Source organism: Melospiza melodia, unplaced genomic scaffold (assembly GCF_035770615.1).
Source record: "Melospiza melodia melodia isolate bMelMel2 unplaced genomic scaffold, bMelMel2.pri scaffold_47, whole genome shotgun sequence".
NCBI classification, from domain to species: Eukaryota; Metazoa; Chordata; class Aves; order Passeriformes; family Passerellidae; genus Melospiza; species Melospiza melodia.
Genome location: NW_026948793.1, coordinates 661,911 through 688,788, shown reverse-complemented (window position 1 = coordinate 688,788; position 26,878 = coordinate 661,911). Strand labels below are relative to the sequence as shown.

Sequence of the window (26,878 nt, the reverse complement as noted above, 5' to 3'; positions counted from 1 at the left end):
CAGCGTCACCTTTGCTGGAGCCAACAGACTCAGTCTGAGCTGTCTTTTCTCCAAGCTGCAAACAGAACCTGCCTCCAGCCAGTGCCCTGCAAACAGGCAGGGTTCTGTCAGGGCAAGGAGAGTGCACAGAGATTTGGGGTCTGTGAGTGTTGGCATGGAAAGATCAGGCACAGGGAAACACTTGCAGGAGGAAAATCTGCAGGAAGCAGAGAGAAGATCAGGCAAGGAGAGAAAGCAAAACCCAGAAATGCTGTGGCAGGGAGAGTTTAGAGATGCCCACAGGACCCCCTCCAGTGCAGCCCCTCCCTCTGAACAAGCCCCCTCCCTCCTGTGCCCCAGCCAAGCCTCTGCTCTCAGGGCTGGGGCTCCAAGGCATGCAGCCCCTCCTGTGCAGGCAGAGCTGCAGCAGAGCCGTGGAGCAGCTCTGCAGCCCCGGGCCCAGTTCCCTCTGCAGAGCACAGGGCTGGGAGCAGCTGCCCGGCCCTGGGGGCTCTGGCAGGAGGCACAGCTGGCTCAGGGTGACGCTGTCCCCAGTGCCCGGCTCTGGGCAATGCTGTCAGTGCAGCCAGGGAAGGAGCTACATCTCCCTTCATCCAATGTCAGCATAAGGACACTTGGAAATCTCCCTGAGATTTCAATCCAAGCGGGGAGATTCCATCCAGGGTGCAAACCTGTCCTAGAGCATCTCTGAGTTATGAGATTGATGGGGAAAGGCAGAGGTGTTGTGACACAGAAAATGCTGCTGGGTTGGAGAAATGAGCAATATGAGGTTTTGGCTTCAAATGTGGAGCTGGGCTGTGGTGGATCCATCTGCTCTCACCGGGACCTGGTGACATTACAGGGGAATCATTGGAATGTGACCCCCCTCCACCTGAGAAAGGTTAAAGCCCAGAGAATCTCTGAAAAGGTCAGAATGAGAGACCATCTACCATCACTTTCCATTCATCACTTTACCTCACAGAATGCACTCTGTTTCCCTGGGGGGAACAGAAATTCTGAGGCTTTCTGATATCCAAGAATAGCAGCAGAGAAAGGGAGAAGCTTTTGAAAAGAACCCCAGAACTCCAAAAAAAAAAAAAAAAAGAGTGTGTGTGTCTATTCCAGAGGAGGGTATATGGAAAATGGCTTTTATTTTGGTGACAAGTATCTCCTCTAAATATTTGCTGTCCTTTCTTCATGAAAAGGTCCCCATGGCCAGCAGCAGCAAATGTCCAACAGCAGCTCCATCAGCCACTTCCTCCTGCTGGCACTGGCAGACACACGGCAGCTGCAGGTCCTGCACTTCTGCCTCTTGCTGGGCATCTCCCTGGCTGCCCTCCTGGGCAACGGCCTCATCATCAGCGCTGTAGCCTGTGACCACCACCTGCACACGCCCATGTTCTTCTTCCTGCTCAACCTGGCCCTCAGCGACCTGGGCTGCATCTGCACCACTGTCCCCAAAGCCATGCACAATTCCCTCTGGGACACCAGGGACATCTCCTACACTGGATGTGCTGCCCAAGTCTTTCTGATTTTTTTTTTTCTTGCAACAGAGATTTGCCTCCTAACCATCATGTGCTACGACCGCTATGTGTCCATCTGCAAACCCCTGCACTACGGGACCCTCCTGGGCAGCAGAGCTTGTGCCCACATGGCAGCAGCTGCCTGGGCCAGTGGCTTTCTCAATGCTCTGGTGCACACAGCCAATACATTTTCCCTGCCCCTGTGCAATGGCAATGCCCTGGGCCAGTTCTTCTGTGAAATCCCACAGATCCTCAAACTCTCCTGCTCCAAATCCTACCTTAGGGAATTTGGGCTGCTTTCTGTCAGTGTCTGTTTATCATTTGGTTGTTTTGTGTTCGTTGTTTTCTCCTATGTGCAGATCTTCAGAGCTGTTCTGAGGATCCCCTCTGAGCAGGGACGGCACAAAGCCTTTTCCACCTGCCTCCCTCACCTGGCCGTGGTCTCTCTTTTCTATAGCACTGGCACATTTGCCTACCTGAAGCCCCCCTCCATGTCCTCCCCATCCCTGGATCTGGCCCTGTCAGTTCTGTACTCAGTGCTGCCTCCAGCCCTGAACCCCCTCATCTACAGCCTGAGGAACCGGGAGCTCAAGGCTGCAGTGTGGAGACTGAGGACTGGATGGTTTCAGGAACATTAAACTGCTGGCCAGTATTTGCAAATCATGTGTAATTAACATAACCTTTAATACTTCTTGTTAGTTTCATTTTGGAGGTTCTTTGTCCTTGTTTAAAATTTTAAATATTTTCTAAAAAGTGATGTCATTGTTTGCGCCAATTTGGTTTTGCCAGTGCTGCTGCCATGGCCTTGCCCCGCTGCCCTGGTGGCCCTGGTGTTGCTGCAGGGCCTGAGTGCTCTCGGGGCCGGGCACAGCCCTGGGGGTGGCAGTCCCGGGGCTGCAGCAGGGACAGGCCATGGGCACTGCTGGGGCAGCGCTGACGCCTCAGCCCAGGGCCTGGGGGCTCCAGGCTCCTTTCCCAGGCTCTCTCAGGAACACACCCAGGCCAATTCTCAGCACTGAAAACCCCCGTGAGCAGCCCCAGGCTGGCCGTGGGCAGGCTGGTGGCAAACAGCATGGCTGGGGCTCTGCAAGGGCCCTGGAGGAGATGGGAAGGAGCAGCAGAGCAGGGGCTGATCCATCCCCTGTGCGCTGCACAGCCCAGGGCAGTGTCCCAGAGTGTCCTCATGGAGCTGCCAACAACATCCCCCCTCTGCAGCCCTGGCCTCTCCCCCAGCTCACACAGGTGCCCCATCCTTGCAGGCACACACACGGCAGCACTGGCTCAGCAGCCCCTGTTTGCATTGCACACAGCACGGGGAGCACCCCCATGCTGTTGGTGTGGGGACATGAACCTGAGGGAGCACAAATGCCATCAGCCCCTGCGGCCAGCAAGGGCTGGGGGACACCAGGGAAACCACTCAGCTTTGTCCTGGCCTCTGCAGTCAGCCAGAAAGTTTGTTCCCGTCAGCTGGGAGTTTCCTGTCCCACTGCAGACGCTGTTGCTCAGAGCCAGCGCAGCCTGGCAGCCACTCCCAAAATGCCCTGAGCATTTCCTCTGCTTCACCTTGGCTTTCTTTACTCTTCCTGATACAAATTCCTTCTAATTCCCCACCCCAGGGGACCCAGAACTAGACACAGCACTCGAGGTGCTGCCCAACCAGTGCTGAGCACAGGGAAATAATCCCTGCCCTGCTGCTGCTGGCCACACCATTACAGATCCAGCCCAGGAGCCATTGGCCTCCTTGCCCACGTGGGCACTCTGCTGGCTCATGTACAGCCTGCTGTCCATCAGTCCCTGCAGGTCCCTTTCTGCCTGGCTGCTGTCCAGCCACTCTGTCCCCAGCCTGTAGTGCTGCAGGTGTTGTTGTGGCCAAAGTGCAGGACCCAGCACTTGGACTTGTTAAACCTCACCTTGTTGGATTTGGGCCCTGGATCCAGCCTGTCCAGGGCCCTGTGCAGAGCCCTCCTACCTCCATCCTCCAGCAGATCCAAACTCACGCCCAGTTTGGTGTCATCTGCAGATTTGCTGATGTTGGACACAATCCCCTCATCCAGACCATTCCATTCAGACATTGGAATCCATGCTTCCTTGCTCTGACCCTTCAGCCATCCTGTGGGTGCCCTGTGATGGCACTCAGGGTGATCTGTTTCATAACCTTGCCGGGCACCCAGGTCAGGCTGACAGGCCTGGAGTTCCCCAGCTCCTCCTTCCAGCCCTTCTTGGGGATGGGCTCACACTGGCACCTCCAGTCCTCTGGGACCTCCCTGCTGAGCCAGCACTGATGGTAAATGACGGAGAGTAGCTTGGGGAGTTCATTCACAGCTCCCTCATCCCCCTGGGATGGATTCCGTCCAATCCCATACACCTGTGAGCATCTGAGTGGCTCAGCAGGTCACCAACTGCTTCCTCTTGGATTCCAGGGGCTGTTCTCCTCCCTGTGCCCATCTACCAGCTCAGCAGAGCACTTGTCCTGAGGACAGCCTGCCCTAATATCGAAAATTGAGAGAAACAAGATGTTAAGTAGCTCTGCCTTCTCCTTATCTTTAGTTTCTATATTCCCCACTGCATCCAATAAAGAGTAGAGGTTTTCCATACCCCATGTTTTGCTATTAATTTAATTGTGGAAACATTGTCTATTTTTTTTTCACAGAAATGGTCAGGTTAAACTCTAATTGAGCTTTCACCTCTTGACTTTTTTTCTGCACAACTTCACAACATCCTTAAACATTTCCTAAGCTGCTTGACCTTCTGTCCAAAGTTGATGCACCTCTTGTTACCCTTGAGTTCCCACAAAATCTCCATGGCCAGCCGGGCCAGTCATTTTCTGCACTAGCTCATTTTTTGCCACACTGGGACAGGCTGCTCCTTCCCCTTAAGATTACTTCCTTGAAATATGTCCATCCTTCCTGGACCCCTTTGTTTTTAAGGGATGTTTTCCTTCAAAAAATCGGGACCTGATTTGGTGCTCCCAAAATCAAAATCCATAACAGGTTAAAGTCTGCCCTTCCAAATTCCAGTGTAGAAGTTTTGTTGCTGCCCCTCCTTCTTTCCCAGAACATTGAAAACTTGATTATTTCATGGTCACTGTGCCCCAGGCAACCTCTGAGCCCAACATCTGCCACCAGCCCTTCTCTGTTTGTGAACAGTAGCAGACAGAACTTTCCTTGGCAGTGGGAGTGTTACCAAAAATTTGGAAAAACAGAAAACTCCTTAACACCAATGCAGCATTAAAAAGCAGCATTATTTATTCAGGGGAATGCACAGGGGACAGCTCCTCCCAAAGCCATGCAGGCTGAGTAAAGGAAAATTTCTCTTTATATTCTGTATATTGCACACATATTCATTGATTTTCCCAGACTAAACATAAATATGATAATGGTTACCCCAAAATCATTCACATATTTCCCCTCCCCTTCACCCATGTGTTGTTCTGTCTTGGGGTCTCTCTGGTGGTCCCTGGTGGTCGTGGACCCCAATGTTCCCGTGGGCCTGGCTGAGCTGGCAGGACACTGAGGCTGCTGAACTTCCAGTTCCCCTTCTCACACAATGGGCATTGTGTGGTTTCCACAGGCCTGGGGTTTTGGAGAACAAGGTCCGGGTGTCAGCTCACCTGGTGGAGACAATTTATCATCTGGTAACATGAGGTAACAGAGTGGGCTTTGACATCACAGAGCGGGTTATGTGAGGTGTTTGAGCAGCTATGACATCATATACTGCCTCTGTGACATCACAGAGCCATCTGTGACATCAGAGGGCAGAGGTCTGACATCACAGAGGAGACTGTGACATCACAGAGTTGGCTGTGACCAGCTGTGACCAACCATCAGAGATCAGCTGTGTGACATTGGAGAATGGGCTGTGACATCACAGATTTGGCTGTGACGTCAGAGACCAGCTGTGTGACATCCCAGCAGGGCTGTGTCAGGTCACTGGGTTGGTCACTCTGCCCCAGCTCCCCCTCACATTTTCTCCCAACAAGTCCAATGCTGTTCATGCCCGGCAGGTTCCCTGTCCCCCGGGATCCCCCCGGCCCACCTGGAGCCACAGCCTCCACCAAAGGATGTTCCACAGGATCCACCCCAGAGCCTGACAGGGGACAAGGGGCCAGGACATCAAGGCTGTGTGACCAGGACATCAAGGACGGGGATTATCCAGGTCACTGTGGCCTAGTTTTGGCTCCCCAGGACAGGAAAGATGTCTGGCAGCTGGAGCAGGGTCTGGGAAGGGCCTCCAAGATGGAGCTGGAGCCCTTGGGCTTTGAGCAGAGGCTGAGGGAGCTGGGCTTGTCCAGCCCAGAGCAGGGAAGGCTGAGGGGCTCCTCATCCCAGCCTGGCAGTGCCAGCGAGGAGGGGATGGAGAACACAGAGCCAGGCTCTTCACAGGGGGCTGGGGGGAGACAAAAGCCAATGGGTGACAGAGGAAAGAGGGGAGATCAGCCAGGGCATGAGGAGATGAAATGAGTCAGGCTGGTTTCAGCTTTTCCTCAATACCAAGAGCAGCCTGACCTCCCATCTCCATCCACCACTGAGAACTTTGCAAATCAAGAATAGTTTGAGCTGTTTTTCCCGCACTCCAGGATGAGCATCCTGATAGAACTTTTTTGAACAAGAACTTAATTGTGTTTATATCTATCACAGAACCACATTTGTCTAAAATTACTTTTTAGTATGGAAATCACTTATGGATGGTGGACTGATCAGGTACTGCTGAGACACTATGCATAGCTCAGGGAAGAGCGTGATTGTTAGTAAATTCTGTCCTGTTCCACTGTGGTCTGTTGGCCATGAAGAGAATGTTTCTGTGCCTCTGAGTCTCACCAGTTCCTGATCCCTCAAAAGACAAAAACCTGATGAGTTGTGGCTCCCTCTCCAGTGGTGGCACTTGGACATCCCTCCACATGCAGAATAGAGCTCCCTTGTCCCAGAAAGTCCCTGGCAATGCAGGGATGAAGGAAACAGGACAGGCTGTGGGGATCAGGGACAGGGCAGAGCCAGGGAGAAGAACGACTTTTGCATTTGATGGAGCTGTGACTTGCCTTGGCTTTGTTGGCTGACAACAAATGAACAGCCCTCTGTGTGTCAGGCAGCTCCTTCTCCAAGGAAAGCAGGTGGGAGTTGGAGCCAAGGAGCTGAAAGCTGCAGGTGCAGCCTGGGCTGGAGGGAGCTCAGATTTGCACAAGGCTGCTCTGAGTGCCAGGCTTGGATGGAGGTAATGGTGGGGTGGGGGTAGGGACAGAGTCTGATTGATTGTCTGCCATGAAGGGTCTTGATTTTCATATCTATGTAAACTGCATGAGGAGGTACTTGGATTCAGTGTCAGCTGGAGATAGGACGTATCAATTAATTGACAGGGAAAAAACCCTAAATTTGACCTAAGTAATCGTTTCTCACTGTCTTTTAAAATAGAATCTATTCAACTTGTATAGACTACTGGAATTCATCTAATTAACCACAAAAGATTTGAAAATTAAAATCAAATTACTCCCAGGGGCTTGCCTTATTAAGGTGTTCTCAATGTTAATGAGCCCTGGGACACTGAATTCCTGCACTCAAGAGCTGAAGGCTGAACAAGCCTCTGGAGCAGGAAAATTCAGCAGCAGCCTCCAAGGTGCTGAGGATGTCAGCAGCCCCCACTGAGGCCATCCCTGCCCAGAGACCGTGGGGGAATGGGCAGACAAGGAGAGCGTCCCTGGGGCCGGGGCAGCACATCTCAGAGGCAGCAGCGGCTCCAGCTGGGAAATGGAGTGTGGAATGTGGCTGGGAAAGCCCTGCCTGGGCTGTGCCAAGCAGGACACACAAGCCCTGAAACCCCATCTCCCAGACAACTCTCTCAAGGAGACATTTAAAAAGATTTAAAATTATTTGAGTATTGTGACTTTGACTCACTGGAGAAATACCAACAAGAATTTCTCAGGAGCTCAGAAGAACTTTAGAAAATCAGAGAAACTTTGGCAAAAATTTTTCATGGCACTATAGTGATTTTGGTTTGTAAAGATGTTTGAGTTCCTGGGATTTTTGAAGTAATGTATAGATGAGTGTGGTGGGTTTTAGTGTCAATTAATTATTTATGTATTTCTTTTTTTGTGAGATATGATTAGGAGAAAGGTAAAGTAGCCTTAAAATTTTAATAGGGTATGAAGAAAATTTTATTAAAAGTAACTACAAGGAAAAAGGTAGTAAGAATAAAACACTTTAGAACACTTATTTTTGTTTACAACTTTTTTTTTTTACTGACAATGTAAAGAAACTAAACTTAAAATTTCTCGTTGCTTTACTCTTTCTAGACTAGTCTTTTTTTTTAGATTACTTTGGGAGGGATGTTTTTCTTGGTAAATTTATGGAGATTTTTTTACAGGAGGAAAAAATTTTTTTGTGGTACCTAATTTTGTCATGGATAACAGTTTTCTGGGAAATTGTTATGGTGAAGTTGTTTTTATTGCTACAAGCTTTTGTACAGCTTGTTGATGGGCCATGTTGACTTATGGGGTATTGTTTTAAAAATAGTTCTTTAAAGGTAAAAGTTTTCTTAATTTACTTTTAAAATTATTTTTATCTCTGGGAATATGTGTCTTCTCTTGGGAATTCTGGATTACTTCTTTTTTCCCCTGTTTAAACTTTTTATGTAATTACAGTTATTTTAACAGTTCTTGTCTTTTAGCATGGAGGTTTTTCTTTGATATTAATTTGAATTTTTTCAATAGTTTTATGTGTTTTAATGAAAAATAGATTTTTTGAGATTTAATTTCTTCTTTACTGACTTTGATGGCTTTGTGTTGTTTTTTTATATGCTTGCATTTTGTTTTTCTTTTACTCGAGGGAGGATTGAAGTATTGAAAGGGTTAACATCTGACCTGTCAGTATCTTGTGGTAGAAGTTGTGGTTGGGTTAGGATTGGTTTTATGGTCCATTTTTGTGAGGTTTTGTGTTTAATTTTAGTTGCAGGGTTTTTTTGTATGTGTTGTCGGTTGTAGGGGTTTTTTATTTTAATTGTCTTGGGGAGAGGGGACTTGATGGTAAGATTCTAGTAGCTGTGGCTAGCTTTGTTCTGGTTGGGGTTTTGTAGCCTCTTTTGTTTTCTTGTTTGGTAGTTGTTGGGGTTAGGTTTGGTTAGAGTGGGGCTGATGGGGAGGGGACAGCCTGGTGAGGGGGGAAGGGGCTCAGCCCACGGCAGGGTTGCTTGGCTTGGTTTGGTTTGCTTTGCTTTGCTTTGCTTTAGTTGAGATGGGGGCTGGGGCTGGGGCTCACTACTTCTTTGTTGACTGGAAAAGAAAGAGGAGGTTCCTGGGTTTTTTCATCTTTAACATTTGTGTTTCACAGAGGTGTGTTCAGTATCTTAGTGGTTTAACAGGTTGTCAGTTACACAAAAAGTTTTGTATTACTTTTTAAAATTCTTCTCATGTCAAACTATAACAGACTTTGAATCAACATAAAACACTTCTCAAGGCATTGACTTGGCCCATTCAACTTCACAAACTCTAAGCCTGTTTAATTGAATGTTAATCAAAATTTGCAGGAGCACAGAAACAGAAGAAGAAGACACAGAAAGAGAGAAAAACATAAAATATTTAGAGGAGCACACACATAGCTATCAACTCCTGGATTCCAGCAGTGTTCAGATGGAAATTCCAAGAGGAGTTAGGATGCAGAGGTGTGCATGCCTTGTGGTCAGCCTTAAATACACCTTGGTTTTCCTGGGCCCTTCCCCCAGGTGGGCCTTGGGCTCATTTGGTCCTTCAGGAGCTGGGCTGGGGGCTGCAGAGGTGGCTGTGGAGCATTGCCTGTGCTGTGCCAGGGACTGGCAGCCACTGCTGGGCTGGCATAGAGGCTCTGGGGGGATTGGGGTTCCAGGGCAGGGCAGCTCTGGGGTCACAGGGCAGGGTAAGGCGGGACCTACCCCTTCTTCCTCCCCCACACATGAAATGTCTTGAGCCAACAATCTCCTCCAGTCTGTCACAACAGGCACTGTTGGAGGTAAAATCCCAATTCTGGGCATGGGCACATGGATGAGAAGGACAGTTCTATTCCATAGCATCAAGCCCCAGTGTTTGGAAGGCAGGTGAGAGCCTCACTAGGCCTAGGCCAGCCAGACTTGTCATGAATGGCAGATTTTGTCTGGAAGCATTCTTTGAAGATAGGGAATTTTAGATGTGGAAGCCCAGTCTTGGCCATGAGTGCCTGGAGAAGCAGGACAGTTCTTTCCCATAGGAAGGAAAGCACGCTGCCTTCCCCAGTGTTTCAAGGACCAATGAGAGGTGATCCTTGTGAAACCATTGCCAGCCAGACTTGTCCTGGCCATATTCCTATGGGAACAATCTCTGGATATAAGGAAATATGGAGGTGAAATCCCAATTTTGGCCACGGGTTCCTGGAGGAGGAGGAGAGTTCTTTTCCATGGCAAGAAAAGCATGGAATCCCAGTGTTTCAGCAGCAGATGAGAAGTGACCCTCAACATGCCAATGTCAGCTGGACCAGTCAGGTGGCCCCTGGGAGGCCAAACCAGCCAAACCTGTTCTGTGTTCCCTTAGTTTTGTGAGGCCCCATAGAGCCAAAATGGATTCATGCGGCCCCACAGTGCCAAAATGGTGCCTTGTTTCCATAGAGTCCCACAGTGTCCCAATGGTCCTTTGATTACAAGAAGTCCTGTAGTGTCAAATGGTCCCTGGGTTCCAGAAGGCTCTGCAGTGTCACAATGGTGCAAATGATTCCATGAGGCCTTGCAGTGTCACAATGGTCTCTGTGGTTCCCCAGGCCCCCACAATGTCATGTGACTCCTCTGTTCCATGAGCCCTGCGATGTCACAATGGACTTTTGGACCCTGGGGGTTTGCAGTGTCACAATGGTCTCCTTTGGCTCCACAGTGTCACAATGGACCATTGATGACATCAGGCCCTGCAATGTCACAATGGATGTTTGGTTCCATGAGGCTGTGAAGTCTCTTAATGGTGTCTGCATGGTTCTAGGAGGCCTTGCAATGTCACAATGGACCTTTGGCTCCGTGGAGTCTTGCAGTGTCACAATGGTCCCTTGGTTCCATGACACCCCAAAGGGTCACAATGCCCTCCATGCTTCCATGAGGCCCCGCGGTGTCACAGTGGTCTCTTGGTTTGATGGAGCCTCTCAGTGTCACAATGATCCCTACATTCCATGGAGTCACACAGCATCAATTCGGTCCCCTTAGTTCCATGAGGCCCAGCAACGTCACAGTGCTCTCCATGACTCCATGAGGCCTCACATTGCCACAATGATCCCTTGGTCTCACAGGGCCCCACAGTGTCACAGTGGTCCCTTGGTCTCACAGCGCCCCACAGTGTCACAATGGTCCCTTGGTTCCATAGGCCCTGTGCTGCTGCATTCCCCCCTCCCCTTCTCAGGCCGCCCTGCCAGCTGAGAAATGCTCCTTGGGCCTCGGCCTTGGCCAGCAGCCCCTGGGCTCAGCTCCTCTGCAGCTCATCACAAACACTGTCTGCTCCAGCCACTGCTGCTGCCCAGCCAGCTCCTGCTTTCTGTAGGATCAGCCCTGGGAACTGTTTTTGTTCCCTCTGTGGCACTACATCCCTCTTCTCACACTGCCAAAGAAAGCTGTTGGTGCCAAGGGCAGCCAGGATGAGCCATTGCTGGGACTGAAGCCCCTCTCTTGGGGCCCTACAAACAGCACTCCAAAAGGAGCCCTTGGAGCTCTCCTGGGCCAGCGACTCCCTCTGAGTGGGGCCTCTCCCGTTTGCTGCACTCGGGGATCCCGAACAACGATGGAGCCTGGGCTGATCCCCCCCTCCTTCCAGGCTCAGCCCTTCACTCACTGGGGAGATGCCAAAGGATCCACAGGGAGCATTCCCTGCCCTCAGGGGAATTTCTCACAGGTGCCTTGCACTGACTCTTTGCGTCTGTGTGCACACAGAAGTGCCTGTGCTGGGGAAGTGTGGCAAAAATGCTGCTCTCTGAGGGGTTGGAGTGCCTTGGATAGCTGAGTCAGTCAGATATCCAGTTATCAGTAAGCAAGTATAAGTCACGAGGTCTAAACAAAGTTAAATGCTGCTAAGAGTTGTTCTTTTTCTAAGTTGTTAAATTTAATTTATTAGCTAAGTTAAAGATTGTGAAGTGTAATTCCTCTTTTAAATTTCTAACTCATAGGTTTTAAGTTAGGTTAAATAGTGTTAAGTGCTGTTGTTTTGCTAAATTGGGGAGTTGAAGGTATCAGTTAAAGTTAAGTTATAGGTTAAGTCCTGTTAAGTTTGAGCTCTGTTAAGCTTTTGGCCCATATTCCTTTTATCTTTGCCCTCACTGTCTTTGTGTCTCACACATACCCAGGAAGAGTTCTTGGCTGATTTCTGGTTTGATTGCCTGGATTTGGTTTGGTTTTGTGGTGACATCGGTGTGCTGGGTTGTGGTCAAACCAATGGGTGCTGAGATCTTGATATTGGCACCTGATATGGCCGGGGGTTTGGACACACCTCCGAGAACACACGGGGGTTAAAAACCAGAGCTTTGGCCCTGGGAGGCTCTCTTGGAACTTCGAGGGAAAGAGCTCCAATCTCCCTCCCCTGTCCAGCTGCTGCTGCTGCTGGGGGCTGGACAGAGATGGGGGGTGAGGAGGCCCTTGAGGATGGAAGGGTGGAAGAGCTCCAAGAGACATTGGGTAGCCACCCTCCCCCCCCCCACCCCCCCAGAAGAGAGAGAGAGGGAGAGGGGAGAGCCAGCAACGGAACGTCATAGCAGCCGGCCGAGGAGGAGAAGAGGGGAGTGTGGCGAGAAGGTGCCCAGCAGCAGCATGGGAGTGCCAGAGCTCTGGGACAGGCAGAGACTGAAATTTTTAACCCTTTTCTTGCATGATTGGGACCTTGAAAAAATGCTGATCCTCCTCAGAGCTGAATTAGAAGAGAGATAAGAGATGAGATAACAAGCACCAGGCCCGAGGGAAGTGGAGAAGACTGGCTGAGTGGGGAGAGAGATGATTGGAGTGGCCTTTTGGCTGGACTTTTCTTGTGTGGCCATAGTGATGCCGAATTTTGCTTCAAAAGGCGAGAATAACTGCTTAAGAGACTCAGTTTAAGTCAGATAAGCAGGAGGTATTTTATTGCGACGCGTCGGAGAAATCACAAAATGGATTTCTGAGTTTCCGGTAACAAAACAAGCTTTTTATACAGGTTTGAATATAGGATTACATCAGATCATATACATCATCATTTCTTTGCATGCATATTCATAGGGGGTGTGGTGTAGGCGGAGCGTGGGCGGGGACACTTCTTTTGAGGATCATCTTGGTGGTTGTTCCAGTTGCCTTCATCATGGGCTAGGGTCTCCTGATGAGTCTTCCTCTTTAAACTTTTGAACTCCTCTCCTAATTTGGTCAATTTCCGGTATACTTGGCTTGGTCTCTATGGCTTGGCAAAGTCCTTAGGGTCAGTTTGACACTGTTGGCTCTGAACATGCTTAGCCCATCAGTTCTTACTACTCCTATCTCTTTCTTGTCATAGTGTTCCATGCTCTAGCTGATTAATTACTCTATGTGTTTCCTAACATTATGCCTCCCTCAAATGCCTCACATTCTATGTTTTAACTCATGATTTCTTGAAGGCTATCTGTTTTGGGGCTTCATTCCCCCCTTTTTCTTATAACTTACGAATTCTTTCGTCAAGTTCTGGCTCTATAGGGCGCTGATATGCTCGTATTATAGCTCAAACCATTTGGGTCTTTTTCATTATGACTCTTAGTTTCCACCACATACAAATATTTGTGAGAGTTAATAGTAACAAAACTACTATGACTATTAGCATTGGGTGCACTAGGTAGTGGAAGACTTGTGTAGCTGTTGGGGAGTATCTTGTAAAGATATCTCACTAATGATGCTGGCTCACTTGTTCTACTTTGGTCAGGACATTTTTTATCTTTTCTGAATTATGTTCTACTTGCCATACCATTCGTTTAGTTGTTTGATTTACTTTTTGCACTAATTCTTTTACTTTGCGATGTGCGAGCATTGCTTTAAGAATCTTGACGTCTATCCCTATTTGTAATTTCGGTACCTCTTGATATAGGTTGAAATCTGCGTTAATTAGCTGTTGGGTAGTTATTGGGACAGTGCAATGAAAATCACAACCTACGATTTTGGTAAAGTTACATACACAGAAGTTAGTATTGTTAGTCTCTTCTTGGCAATTATCTATAGTGACGTTGTCACAAGCTGTCCTTACACAAGCACACCCATTTCCTATATAGTAAACTTGTGATTGTGTTCTATCATGCGGAAGCATTTCTAAGGTACATACACTATTTTCAGCATCTAAGCATAAATCTTCAGCTTCTACTACAGCATTTTCGCAAACATAGCCTAATTGTCCTTTGGGAATACATGCTTCTGTGCTAACTGATTGCCACTTCTTTTTGGTGTAATCATAACTGGCCTAGACGTTATGGTCTATTGGCTTGACAATGACATCTTGATGTATTGTCCCTAGAGTGAGGATGGGAAAGATAGCTCTCTCTTCTGCTGCACTAATGGTGAGGACATAAGCTTCAATGTGTTCTTGTTGAGGTTCATAAGTGAAGTTCGCTAATTGCCACCAAGCCTGGTGGTCCCTCTCAAATTGTGTAGTATGATTGTCCTTTAATATCGTTTCCCTTATTTCTTGAGGTAATATACTTGACGTTCCTTCTCTCATTATTCTTGCCGCTACTGATTGTACTCATTGTTGCGTTTGAGAGCATTGGATAGCGAGTGCAATGTCTCTGCTAAGTTCTCCTGTGTAGTCAGCAAGCTTTACAAAATCCTCTGCAGTATGGTTTGCTACCATGGTTAGTAATTTCACTACTAGCGATTGTGTTTCAGCTAATGTAAGCATGGATGAACTGAGGGACATCTTAAGCTTTCTGAAGCTCGACGTGACGGTACTTAATTTGTTTACTAATACCTCTTGATCTATTGTGTTTACTATGCCAAATCAGGTGCCAATCCACTCACTTAGATCTCTTTTTGTTCTTCTGTGATGAGACCTTGTCGCTAGCCATGCATTCCATCCCTTGAGGCTTTGCTGTATAAATTGTCGGCAATCTTTTTGCAAATAAGTAATATTGGTGTGAATGTTCATCTGCACCTTTTTCAGGGAATAAGTGGGGTCTAACAATAATTTTAGTTCGTTAGATTTTCTTATCACCTGAGGCCTTATAAAGATTAGGTTATGTACTGCTTTACATTCTACTGGTAGGGTGGTTTCTTGGGGCAAGTCTAGATCTGGATACAATGGGATCACGTCTCTCGGTAATTCTACCCTATATTGGACGGCACGCCCGGGGAAGCTAAAACTCTGTTCTTGCGTTTTCAACTCCCTTTCACATGTGAACGTCATCGACTGATCTAATCTAAATGCCATCTCACACTGTGCTTTCTCTTCTTCAGGACCACTAGATGCTACAATCTTTCTTGCAGGATAGAGAAGGGGGTGAGGGTTATAGGTTATCTTTTGAGGATGTAATTCTCTAAGCGAATCTTCTCTATAAATCACTGAGGTTCGGGGTTGTGATCCGGGTGGATCTTCCCTGAAGTCACTCCATTGACATGAAATTGGGCCCTTTTGCTGAATCTAAGTAGTGGGCTTACCCATTCTCACGGGACTAAAGGTAATAAGGTTATGTTCAGAGGCTGGCATCGAGGGTTGAATTGTTAATACTAGTCGCCTTGTTTTTTCTTCTCTTCCTTCTACTGGGTCAAGCTCTCGACACTCAATTTGGATTTGGTCTCCCTTGTATGCTATCATGGAGGGCTGATCTCATACTTCACTTGCGTATGGCTGATTATTACGTAAGGCATAAACCTCGAAATAGGGTCTGCTCATTCTTAACTCTGGGTGGATACACTGGTGTGCATGAGACCATGGGTCTATTGGGGAAGAGTCTTGGGGAAGAGCTATACTTATCAAGAGTCTAATGATCAAAGTTGCAAAGGTTTGAGGTGGAGTCAGGATCATGACGTCTGCTCCTCTTGTTTGTTCTCTTCTTCTTGTTTGTTCTTTTCCTCTTGTTTGTTCTCCGGAGCTTTCTTGACTCGTGAATAATGGATCTACGTAGGTCGCTCTTTGATCCGCACCGCGGTGAAGGTGGTCAGCAGCACTTGGAAAGGTCCTTCTCACTTTTCTTGTAGGGGTTTTCTTAAAAGATTCTTAACATACACCTAATCACCGGGATTAAATGGATGCAATTTACAGTCAGGTTGTTTAGGTTGGTGCTCTATCATCACAGTAGCATTTTTATCAAACTGTTTCTCTACTGTAATTACATAATCATAAATGTATTGATTTCCGATTTGGTCTATGGCTTCTCTATTTACAACTTGCATAGCATAAAGTCTACTATACAAAATTTCAAATGGGCTTAACTTTTCCTTTGATCTTGGTTTGACTCTCAGCCTTAGCAGAGCAATAGGTAAAGCTTGATACTACTGTAAATTAGTCTCCTGGCATATTTTGGCAATTTTCTGTTTGATAAGGTGATTCATCTTTTCTACTTGCCCACTGGCCTGTGGACGATAAGGTGTGTGTAATTGCCATTTGATTTGTAATGCTTTACTTATTGCTCTCACTACTTTTGCACAAAAATGTGTACCTCTATCCGAAGAAATGCTCTTTGGTATCTCGAACTGTGGAATAATCTCATTCAACAATACTTTAGTTACCTCTCTTTCTTTATTTGTCCTGCAAGGGAATGCTTCAGGCCACCCAGAAAATGTATCAGTTAACACCAACAAATACTGAAACCCCCCTTTTCTTGGGAGTTCAGAAAAATCAATCTGCCATATTTCACTTGGGAATTTACCTCGGTTTATGGCTCCTTGGTGTACTTTGGTTCTCGTATTCAGGTTGTTTTTCAGACACCGCTCGCACTGGGACGTAACGTGTTTTACAGTGGTAAATAATTTCGGTCTTGCTATCTTGGTCTGCAAATATTGGTAAAGTGGGTCTAGACCCCAATGGGCCTTTTCATGTTCTGCTTTTACAAACTGCCACATCACGTTTCTTGATATTACTAACTGTCCTGTTTCTAATTGACCTCAACTATTTTCTAACATTTTGCCCTTATTTCTTTGAATCTATCTATGATCTGATTCTTGGTAATCTGGCTGGGTATTGGTATCCAGCTCTCTTGGTATTAGGGCCACTATTTCTACTTCCTTAGTTCTTGTGGCAGCCAATTTAGCCTCTGTATTTGCCTTCTTGTTTCCTATTTCTGGAATAGTGTTACCTTTCAGATGTCCCTTACAATGCATTATGGCCACTTGTGCTGGGAGTTGGACTGCATCTAGCAGTCGCAGAACCTCTTCTGCATGTTTGATTATTTTTCTTTGTGTAGTCAATAGTCCTCTTTCTTTCTAGATGGCCCCATGAGCATGTACAACGGAAAAGGCATATTTAGAGTCTGTCCATATATTAATTTGCATGTTTTCTACCAATTCTAGGGCTCGAGTCAGAGCTATCAGCTCTGCCTTTTGGGCTGAAGTCCCTGCAGGCAAGGGGTTAGATTCAATTACCCTTTCTGTAGTAGTGACTGCATAGCTAGCCATTCTTACTCCTCGCTTCACGAAGCTGCTGCTATCTGAGAACTAGTTGTCTGCATCTTCGAGCGGCTCTTCTTTGAGATCTGGGCGACTGGAGTAGACGGCTTCAATTGTTTCTAGGCAGTCATGTTCGATGGGTTCTGCTGGGGGTCTCCTTTCTAGAAATGAAGCTGGGTTCACAATGTTAGTTACTTGAATGGTTACGTCATCTGATTCAGCCAGGATGGCCTGGTATTTTAGGAATTTGGAAGGCGACAACTAATGGTTGCCTTTCTGTTCTAGCACAGTCGACACAGTGTGAGATACTAACACAGTCACCTTTTGGCCTAACGTGAGCTTCTTGGCCTCCTCTATGTTGATTATCACTGCGGCCACTGCCCTCAGACAGCCTGGCCATCCTTTACTTACTTCATCTAATCGCTTGGAGAAGTAGGCTACAGCTCTCTTGTGTGGTCTCAACTGCTGCGCTAGGACTCCTAGGGCCATCTCTTGTCGTTCATGGGAGAACAGCCAGAATGGTTTTGATACATCTGGGAGGCCTAAGGCCGGTGCTCTCATTAGCTCCAGCTTCAACTTCTTGAAGGCCTTTTCTGCCTCTGGGGTCTAGACTAGAACGTCCTTAGCTTCCTTCAATAAATCATACAGTGGTTTAGCAAGTATCTCGTACTGGTAGATCCATAGCTGACCCCAACTTATCATCTCCAGAAAGGCGCGCAGATCTCTCACTCTCTCTGGTTTAGGCATCTGACAGATGGCCTCTTTTCTAGCTGCTCCCAGGGATCGCTGTCCTCTGGAGACTTCGTATCTTAGGTACACCACTTCTTTTTGCACCAGCTGTGCTTTCTGTTGAGAAACTCGATATCTACTTAAACTTAGGAAATTTAACAAGGAAATAGTCCATTCAATGCATTCTTCTTCTGTTGCTGTTGCTATTAGGAGGGTGTCTACGTACTGCAGAAGGGTGCCGTTTCTCGGCGGCCTTTCCCACTGTTCTAATTCTTTGGCTAACTGGTTTCCAAAAATCATAGGGGAGTTAACCCATTCTTGAGGCAATACCGTCTAGGTAAGCTGGGTCTTTCTTCCTTTATCTACAGATTCCCACTCAAAAGCAAAAATCTTTTGACTCTCGGGAGCCAAGGGAAGGCAGAAGAATGCGTCTTTTAAATCTAATACGGTGAACCAGGCTAAATTATCCTTCAGTCTAGTTAAAAGCGTGTATGGATTAGCAACTAATGGATGTAATGTCTTAGTTATTTCATTTACTGCTCTCAAATCTTGAACTAGTCTATAAGCTCCATTAGGTTTCTTTACTGGCAGGATTGGTGTATTAAAATCTGATTCACATTCTACCAATAACCCCAGTTCTAGAAACTTTTTGATTATGGGCTTAATCCCCTTCTTGTCTTCTATCTTCAAAGGATATTGTTTTCTTACCATCGGTCTTGTCCCGTCTTTAAGTTCAACAACAATCGGTGCTGCTTGTTTTGATTTTCTAGGTATATTAGTAGCCCACACTAATGGGTATGCCTCGCTCAGGATTCACTCGAAATTGTGATTCTCAGGTTTAGGTTCTACACAACTGATTGTTAGGCTTAGGGCCGTGATCAGTCGTTCTTCGTTTATTGAAATTCTAATTTGTCTTTGTTGAACTTTATTATGGCTCCCAAGTTCTCCAATAAGTCTCTTCTCAATAAGGGCTTTGGTGAATTTGGTAAATATAAGAACTGATGAATTCTCATTTGTTTCCTAATTTTGTATTTAATGGGTTTCAAAAAGTAAGCCTTTTCTGGTTGGCCTGTTGCTCTCACAACTTGTACAAATTCATCACTTTTAGGTACCAATTCTTGATTTAAGACTGAAAAAGTTGCTCTCGTATCAATCAAAAAGTCTAATTCCTTTTTACCTTCCCCTAGCTCTATTTTAACTAGTGGGTCTTCTAGGGTACGGCCTACCGGTCTCCCTCATTCACTATCTTGATGTGTGCTAGTAGTAGTGGCCATTAGCCTTTCCCTTAGTTGGGGGCATTCTCGCTTCTAGTGTCCCATCTGTAGGCAGTGCGCACATTGATTTGGCCCTACTCTAGTTGGGTGGGGTTGGAGTCTCTTTCTCTCTCCTACTGGGTTGCTTCTACCTCTTCTCTTAGTTCTAGGTTCCAAGTAACCTGTCTTCTGAGCTGCCACTGCCACAGTCACTACTTGAGCTATCTTCTTGTCGTTTTTTTTCTTTTCTTCAACTTCTCTATTATTATATACCTTCTATGCCTCATTCAGCAACACCTCCAGGTTTTTATTTTCTGGATGTTCAAGCTTTTGTAATTTCTTCTTGATGTCTGGGTTACTCTGTCCCATCATTAATCTTAACAAGTGTTTTTTCTCTTCTTCCGTTGCTGGGTCCAGAGGTGTGTATTGTCTCATAGCTGCCTTAAGTCTATCTAAAAACTCTGATGGGGTCTCATCTTTTCCCTGTCTGATGTCATATAACATTGACCAATTGATAGCCTTAGGGATTGCATTACGCAAGCCCATCGCTATTAGTTTTCTATACTGCACTAGTCGCCGATAATGCTCTTCGTTGCCCGGGTCCCATTCTGGTTTACTGCTGGGGAAATTATCTTCTAGTCTCTCTGATAATACTTGAGCATGTCGTTTTCTTGTCTCTAATACAAGTTCTCTTTCTGTATCTGTCAATTCTGACAGCATCACTTCTATATCTTCTCAATCAATGTCTAAATTCTTTGCTATTAGTTCAAACTTTTTTGCTACCCCCTCTGGATTTCTCCTGAAGTTTCTTGCCTCCTCTCTCCAATTGTTCAGGTCACTCGTGGAGAACGGCACCTTTATCCTAGTCTTTTCCCCTACCATTGGCATAAGTTGTCAGAGAGTAGCTATGGTAAGGTTCCCCTCCTCTCTTTGCTGTGCGTCCTTCCATGCTACAGATCTGGTATAATACGAATGGCTGGTCCCCTCTCGGGGATCTTCTTCTTGCACCTCAATGTCTCTTCTATTCTTTTTCTTCTCCTTTCTCTTTCTTTTTTCTCGTTCTTCATTTTCTTCTTCTATTTCTGTTAACTCTTTTTCTACTACTCTCCTAGCATGGTTAACACAGTCTAACTGCCTCTTGCTCTGCATCTGTCGCCTCTCTTCTCGCATCTGCCGGCGCCTATTTTGTTCCGGGCTACTGTCCCTCTCATCTTCTGTTCTTCTTCTATCTCTCTTATCCTCTATCTGAATTACTATATTCAGCTTCTGTGAGTTGTTCTCTGCCTCCCTCTCGCATGTCTCACTGTCATTCTTCTCACTATATTTCAACTTTGCCAGTGAGTTACTTCTGTCTCCTGTCTTTGGTGTGCTCGTTTCTATTCTACAGGAACCTGATTTCCTTAAACTTCCATTCCTAGGTGTGCTACTATCTCTACATGGGCTTAGTTCGGGCAGGCTGCGTGTCTCCTCTCGGCTCTCTGTTTCATGTGGACTGCTTTCTTCCCTCTCGGCTTCTAGTCTGGGTGGGCTGTCAGCATCTCTGTAGCTCCCCGATCCCTGTGTACTATCTGGTCCTTGCGGACTGCTTTTCTTCTTTTCAATCTCCGATCTTAATGGGCTATCTTCTTCTTAATTGTTGTCTAATTTCTGGGGGCCGTGCCCAAACTTAGATTTCTACCATCGTTCTAGTTCCTTTAATGGGCTAGGATCTCCTTGTTCTTCTTTTGGCCTGGGAAGAGGCCCTTCCCGTCCTGGGGCGAATGGATGGTATTCTCACAGGCTTATTTCGCTCTCCTTTCCACTATCTCTTCTTGTTAATTTAAGACATTGTTGCCCAATGCTACATGCATCACAGCAACGTTCTTTAGGCTTTGAACTTTTCTTATCTTTTTCCAGGGCTAGTACCAGGGGGTCTTGAGGTGCTACGTTTACCTCGCACTCTCTTTGCCACTCTGGTTTGTTCTTTAGGGTAAAGAACATGTCAGCATACATCACTTCGTCCCATTTATTAAGTCGACGGAGAAAGAGCATCAATTGCAAAATAGTGTTATAATTAGTTGTTCTCTCCAGTGGCCATTTCTCATTGTCATCTAACTTATACAACGGCCACCACTGTGTGCAATATTTAAAGAGTGTCTTTTTACTTATGTTTCCCCCTGGAATCCTTCCCAAGTCCTTCCAGTGCTTTAAGATACATCCTAAGGGGGTTTTCATATTTACGTCCTTACTCTGTTGACTTCCCATGGCTATTCTCTGTGCCCATTTAATCGGATCAGTCTCTTTCTCGCAGATACTATATGCTAGTTCAGAGTGGGACTCCTGCTCACTTCGCAGCAATGCTGCGTTTCATTCACTCTCACCCACACCTGCACACCTTTATGAAATAGTTCCTACCTTATGGTCTATATCAGAACAGACTGTTTTACCAGGTTTGGTCACGAGAGGTTGCCTACAGACCGTGAGATACTGGTTTGCTAGATTCATGCAATCGCAACCGTAGACAGGATAAAGATGTTTCTTGTAAGATTTCGCAACAGACACATAGAACAGACACAAAAGATCACTGGCTGACAGACCTCTCAGAGAGCAATTTTAGCTCTTAACCCTTAATCCACAGTGTTATAGATTGCTCTTAACCTTTAATCTACAGTGTTATAACACAATGCACAATGTTTAAAACAGTTTCTCACACAGTAAAAAACAGATGTAAGATAAACAAATACTCCTTCCAGCAGGACTTTAACTTGTGTTTATATTTCTGGGAATCTAACCCAGTCCAATAGCAGGACTTTAACCTGCGTTTATATTTCTGGGACTCTAACCCAGTCTAGTAGCAGGACTTTAACTTGCATTTATATTTCTGGGACTCTAACCCAGTAGGGATTCTTTACCGGAGCATCTCTCAGCTTTCTCGTCGGGCAGTCACGTCTGACCCCCGTTTCCCAACAAAGCGCTTTATCTTAAAACCAATAAACAATTAAAATACCTCTTAATTGGAGCAGGAGATGCAGGGAACTCTTCGTCTTCTGAAAACGCTGGTCCGGGGGGGGGAGTCTCTTCTGACAAAAATTTGTCAGGGCGCCTGGAGAGTCCTGACCCCGGACTCGGCCCGGGAGGACCTCTCAAGGCCCGGATCTCCTGTCTGGTCCCATCTGGGTCGCCAGAAAATGATGCCGAATTTTGCTTCAAAAGGCGAGAATAACTGCTTAAGAGACTCAGTTTAAGTCAGATAAGCAGGAGGTATTTTATTGCGACGCGTCGGAGAAATCACAAAATGGATTTCTGAGTTTCCGGTAACAAAACAAGCTTTTTATACAGGTTTGAATATAGGATTACATCAGATCATATACATCATCATTTCTTTGCATGCATATTCATAGGGGGTGTGGTGTAGGCGGAGCGTGGGCGGGGACACTTCTTTTGAGGATCATCTTGGTGGTTGTTCCAGTTGCCTTCATCATGGGCTAGGGTCTCCTGATGAGTCTTCCTCTTTAAACTTTTGAACTCCTCTCCTAATTTGGTCAATTTCCGGTATACTTGGCTTGGTCTCTATGGCTTGGCAAAGTCCTTAGGGTCAGTTTGACACTGTTGGCTCTGAACATGCTTAGCCCATCAGTTCTTACTACTCCTATCTCTTTCTTGTCATAGTGTTCCATGCTCTAGCTGATTAATTACTCTATGTGTTTCCTAACATTATGCCTCCCTCAAATGCCTCACATTCTATGTTTTAACTCATGATTTCTTGAAGGCTATCTGTTTTGGGGCTTCAATAGACTGAACCAGTTTTATTCCTGTGACACAGACACTGCATTTAGGGGGAGGCAGTGCCTCAGAACCAGGAGGGTTCATTGTGGGTACCCCTCGGCCCCAGGGGATGGGAAAAAAAAATGGGGGGACAGATGTCCCAAAGGAGAGAGTGTGCCTTTTTTGGAGTGAGACAAGGCATCCTTAAAAGACAACCCCAAAAGCAGCTCTGGTCCATGCACAGTGGTGAGAGCACTGGGCATGGAAGGAAGATGTCGCAATGGCAAAGGACTTTCCGGACGGTGCTGAGTGACATGGAAGCACACGAGGTTTCAGCATGTTTCCAGGGGAAGCCTATGGTGCAAGAAGGACTCCTCTCCTCTTCATGGACTGAAATTTGAGTATTTTAAAGGATGGTGCCAGATTGGGCAGTTGGTGATTTGGGGGAATGTATCGGATTGGGAAATTTTGGTGGTGGAGAGGAGGAAAGTGCTTTTTGTAAGGTTTTCAATTTTCCCTTACAGTTTTTTTCTTCTTTTCTTGTAGTTTAGGTAATAATGTTTTCTTTATGTTTAAGCTGGAGCCTGCTTTGCTTATTCCTGGTCACATGTCACAGCAGACACCAGAGAGAGGGTATTCTCATGGGGGCACTGGCTCTGTGCCAGGCCCAAACCGTGACAATCGGTCTGCCAAAGCTCCAAGGCCCTAAGGCCTCTGGGGTTTACCCCTGCCGGCAAAGGCGGAGCAAGTGCATGGCAGTCATCACATGACTCAACAATGTCACGAGCCTTAGTGGGCGTCAGCTGAAACTGCTTCTGCAGGGTATGTGCGTTTTGGTGGAAAAACCCATGCAATGCCTCCGCCTGCGTGAGTGTATCAGGCTGAGGCGCTCTCCACACTGGGTTAGCCAACTTGTCAGCCCTCGTGTTACCTTCCACTATAAAGCCCGGCAAATTGGTGTGACTCCTCACATGCAGAACATAGAATGGATGAACCCGGGCCTGAATGGCACACCACAAGGTCTTCAGTAAATGAAACAAGGCAGGATTACTGACCTCCTTCAAAACCGAATGACCCAAGCTCTGTGCGGTATTGGCCACATAGGCGGAATCCGTGACCAAGTTGAAAGATTCCTGGGAAAATTTCTCAAATGCCATGACAGCAGCCCTCAGTTACAACCAATTGGGCTGACCCATCCTCATGAGCTTCCAGAACCTGCCACTCAGATCCATCCCTCCAGGTAACAATGGCCTTTCTTGTTTTCCCTGAACTGTCAGTGAAGACGGTGGGTCCTTGCACAGGTTCCTGGGTATTTTTTGGCTGCAAAGGGATTTGTGCGAATTTTGCCATATGCAGTAACCTATGACTGGGCAGATGATAAATGATCTGCCCTGAAAAATTTTCCAGAGCACTCTGCAGGGGCACGCTGTTTGCAAAGCTCCAGTAAAAATCCCCCGTTGCACCGGGAGTATGATCTTTGTGGGATCCACACCCATCAATTGCAAACACCGTTGCCGGCATTTGATTATCATGCGAGCAATCAGCTCAAACAATGCAGTTGCCATCTTCTGCAGCAGATGGGGCAGGAAAACCTATTCCAACACATGCAAGGAATTGGACCATTTGTCACTCCATTGGCCAATGATGCCCGTGGGATACAAATCTGGAGTGCTGATGAACACAGTGACATGAACGGAGGGATCAATGCGATAAACTTGGCAAGCCGAAGCAGCTTGCTGAACCACCTCCAACGCCTTAAGCCCCTCAGGGGTCAGTGTGTGAGGTGACTTTAGATCAGAGTCTGTTTTCAACAGATCATACAGAGGAGACAGCTGTGAGTCGGTTAGCCCCAAGTACGGATGTAACCAAGTGATGACACCTACCAATTTCTGAGCATCATTCAGTGTCTTCACAGAATGCACAAATTGCACCTCCTGGTGACGGATTGTCCCTTCCAGAATTTTGACCCCCAAGTACTTCCAAGGTGGTTGTTGTTGAACCTTTTCTGGAGCCACCTGCAGCCCATGAGCATGCAAAGCATCGAGCAACTGAGGCTGAATCCTCAGCAGCTCATCCTGGGTGGGCATAGCCACCAGAATGTTGTCCATATAATGATACAGACGTGCATCAGGAATCTGCTTGCCAACTCCAGACAAGGCAGGAGAATTCTGCATGCCTCGGGCAATGTCTTCCATTGATATCTCTGCGCGGGCTCAGCCTCGATAATCGCTGGCACTGAGAAGACAAACTTCAGTCTGTCATCGGGATGCAAAGGAATCGTAAAGAAACAATCCTTCAGATCCACAATGAGGACCGACCAGTCTGGGGGAAGGATGGTAGGCAATGGCATGCCCATCTGCAATGTCCCCATGCTTTCCATCACGGCATTAACCTTTTGGCGGTCTTGCAACAACCTCCACTTCCCAGATTTCTTTTTGATGCAGAAGACAGGAGTGTTCCAGAGACTGGTAGAAGGCTCCAGATGACCTTGTGTGGGAATCCACAAAATTAGAGGATTTTGGGAAAGCTTTAAGATGCAGGCCTCAGACACAGCAGAACTGTGAGCAGAGCTATGCAGCAGCCATGAGATAGGTCAGCAGAAAAATTATTTAAACTGTAGAAAAGCAAGGGAAAATAGAACAATGGTGTGTGCATTAACACTTGTCTGGAATAGCTTTGTAAGCTACACAAAGTTTATCTAGCAAGATATTAGGAAGATTAAAGCTTAATAATGGAGCTCTGTGCATTGTGTTTTAAGGTTTACAAGCAAGTATTGTATAAGAAATAAGCAAGTATTGTTTTTACCAAAGGTACTTGTGCTTATAGTGGTTGGATAGAACTGCTGTCAGTGTGCTTTTGCTTTGTGTGATTGGTCAAAAAACTTATAAAGTAAGTTGTAACATTAAGTTCCTGGTCTGCTGCCTGGAATGTGAGCTGCTGGCATCTTCCCATTGTCATAACCATATAATGAGACTGATGCTGAAAATTAAAGCAGTTCGAGGCACGTTCTACAGCAGCCCTGTCTGGTTCGTGGTTTGTACAAAGCCCCCCTGCCGGCTTCACCCTGGTCCAACTGCTCCTACACCAGGTCCTGAAGGGCGACCAATTTATCTTGAGGGAGGGGCCACTGCTTCTCCCAGACAGATTTGTCCACCAGACACCGAATAGGAGGCGTAAGACACTCTGAGCCCTTCACTGCAGTGGCCCCCATCAAAAATCCATCCCTATGCACAACCCCCAAACAGAAGAAGATCCCTCCCCCAGAGGTTGGGAGGAGTTGAAGTAACATGAGGCCTAACCCAGGCTGTCTGTCCCTCTGGGTTCGCAACCAGCATGGGCCGCTGGCTCATGTAGCATTGCACTGTCCCTCCCAGGCACGCGACAGACGTCCCCACCGGATCCAGGGGCCACTATGGGGGCCAGGCTGAAAGGGAGAGAACCATGATGTCAGCACCGCTGTCAAGAAGCCCGCGGAGGTGGATTTCCGATGGCGTCGCACCAGGAACAGACAGGGTACACAGCATCTCAGGATGGTCCTTGGTCAGGACAGCAGTCAAGCAAACTTGAGGTGGCCCAGTGGATCCAATGCCACCAGCTACACGCAACCGGTCAGCTGTCCTGCCAACAGAGGACTTAAAAGGCACAAGTTGAGCAAGTCGCGTCCCTTTCCGGATCGTGACGGGAGGAGGTGGGTGTGGAGACCATGGCACAAATCTGCCCTGTGAAATCTGCATCAATGAGCCCCAGGGGCACAATGATGCCCTGAAGGGTGGCACAAGACCTCCCCATCAGGAGAGCACTCATGCCCCCACCCAAGGGATCAAAGGAATCCAGGGGAACCTTGTGTATTTTACAAGATTCTAAGACAACTGTTGCTGTGGTGCAGACATCCACACCTGCTGATCTGTGGGTGCTAGCTGCAAGCCGGCAAAGGAGACCTCCATCGGCTCCAGGGTCTGGAGAGAAGCTTGTGTCTGGGCACGTCCCTGCTGCATGCTCCGCTTCATGTTTCCCAAGCCCAGTAAAGCCTGGCTATTAACATGAAGAGTCCCCTTGGAGACATTGGACATGTGATTCGGCCTACCACACTGACCACATAAGAACATGGGGAAT

The 26,878-nt window shown here is 47.0% G+C and overlaps 1 protein-coding gene across 1 annotated transcript; it reads left to right on the top strand.

Moving 5' to 3' along the window:
- Positions 1-1,318: 1,318 nt before the first annotated feature.
- On the top strand, positions 1,319-25,553 carry LOC134434761 (olfactory receptor 14A16-like; the record flags this gene model as incomplete). The annotated part of the gene is made up of 2 exons (XM_063183375.1): positions 1,319-2,095; positions 25,524-25,553. Coding segments are annotated over 2 exons (807 nt in total), but the record flags the coding sequence as incomplete, so codon positions are not given.
- Between the last annotated feature and the right edge of the window lie 1,325 nt (positions 25,554-26,878).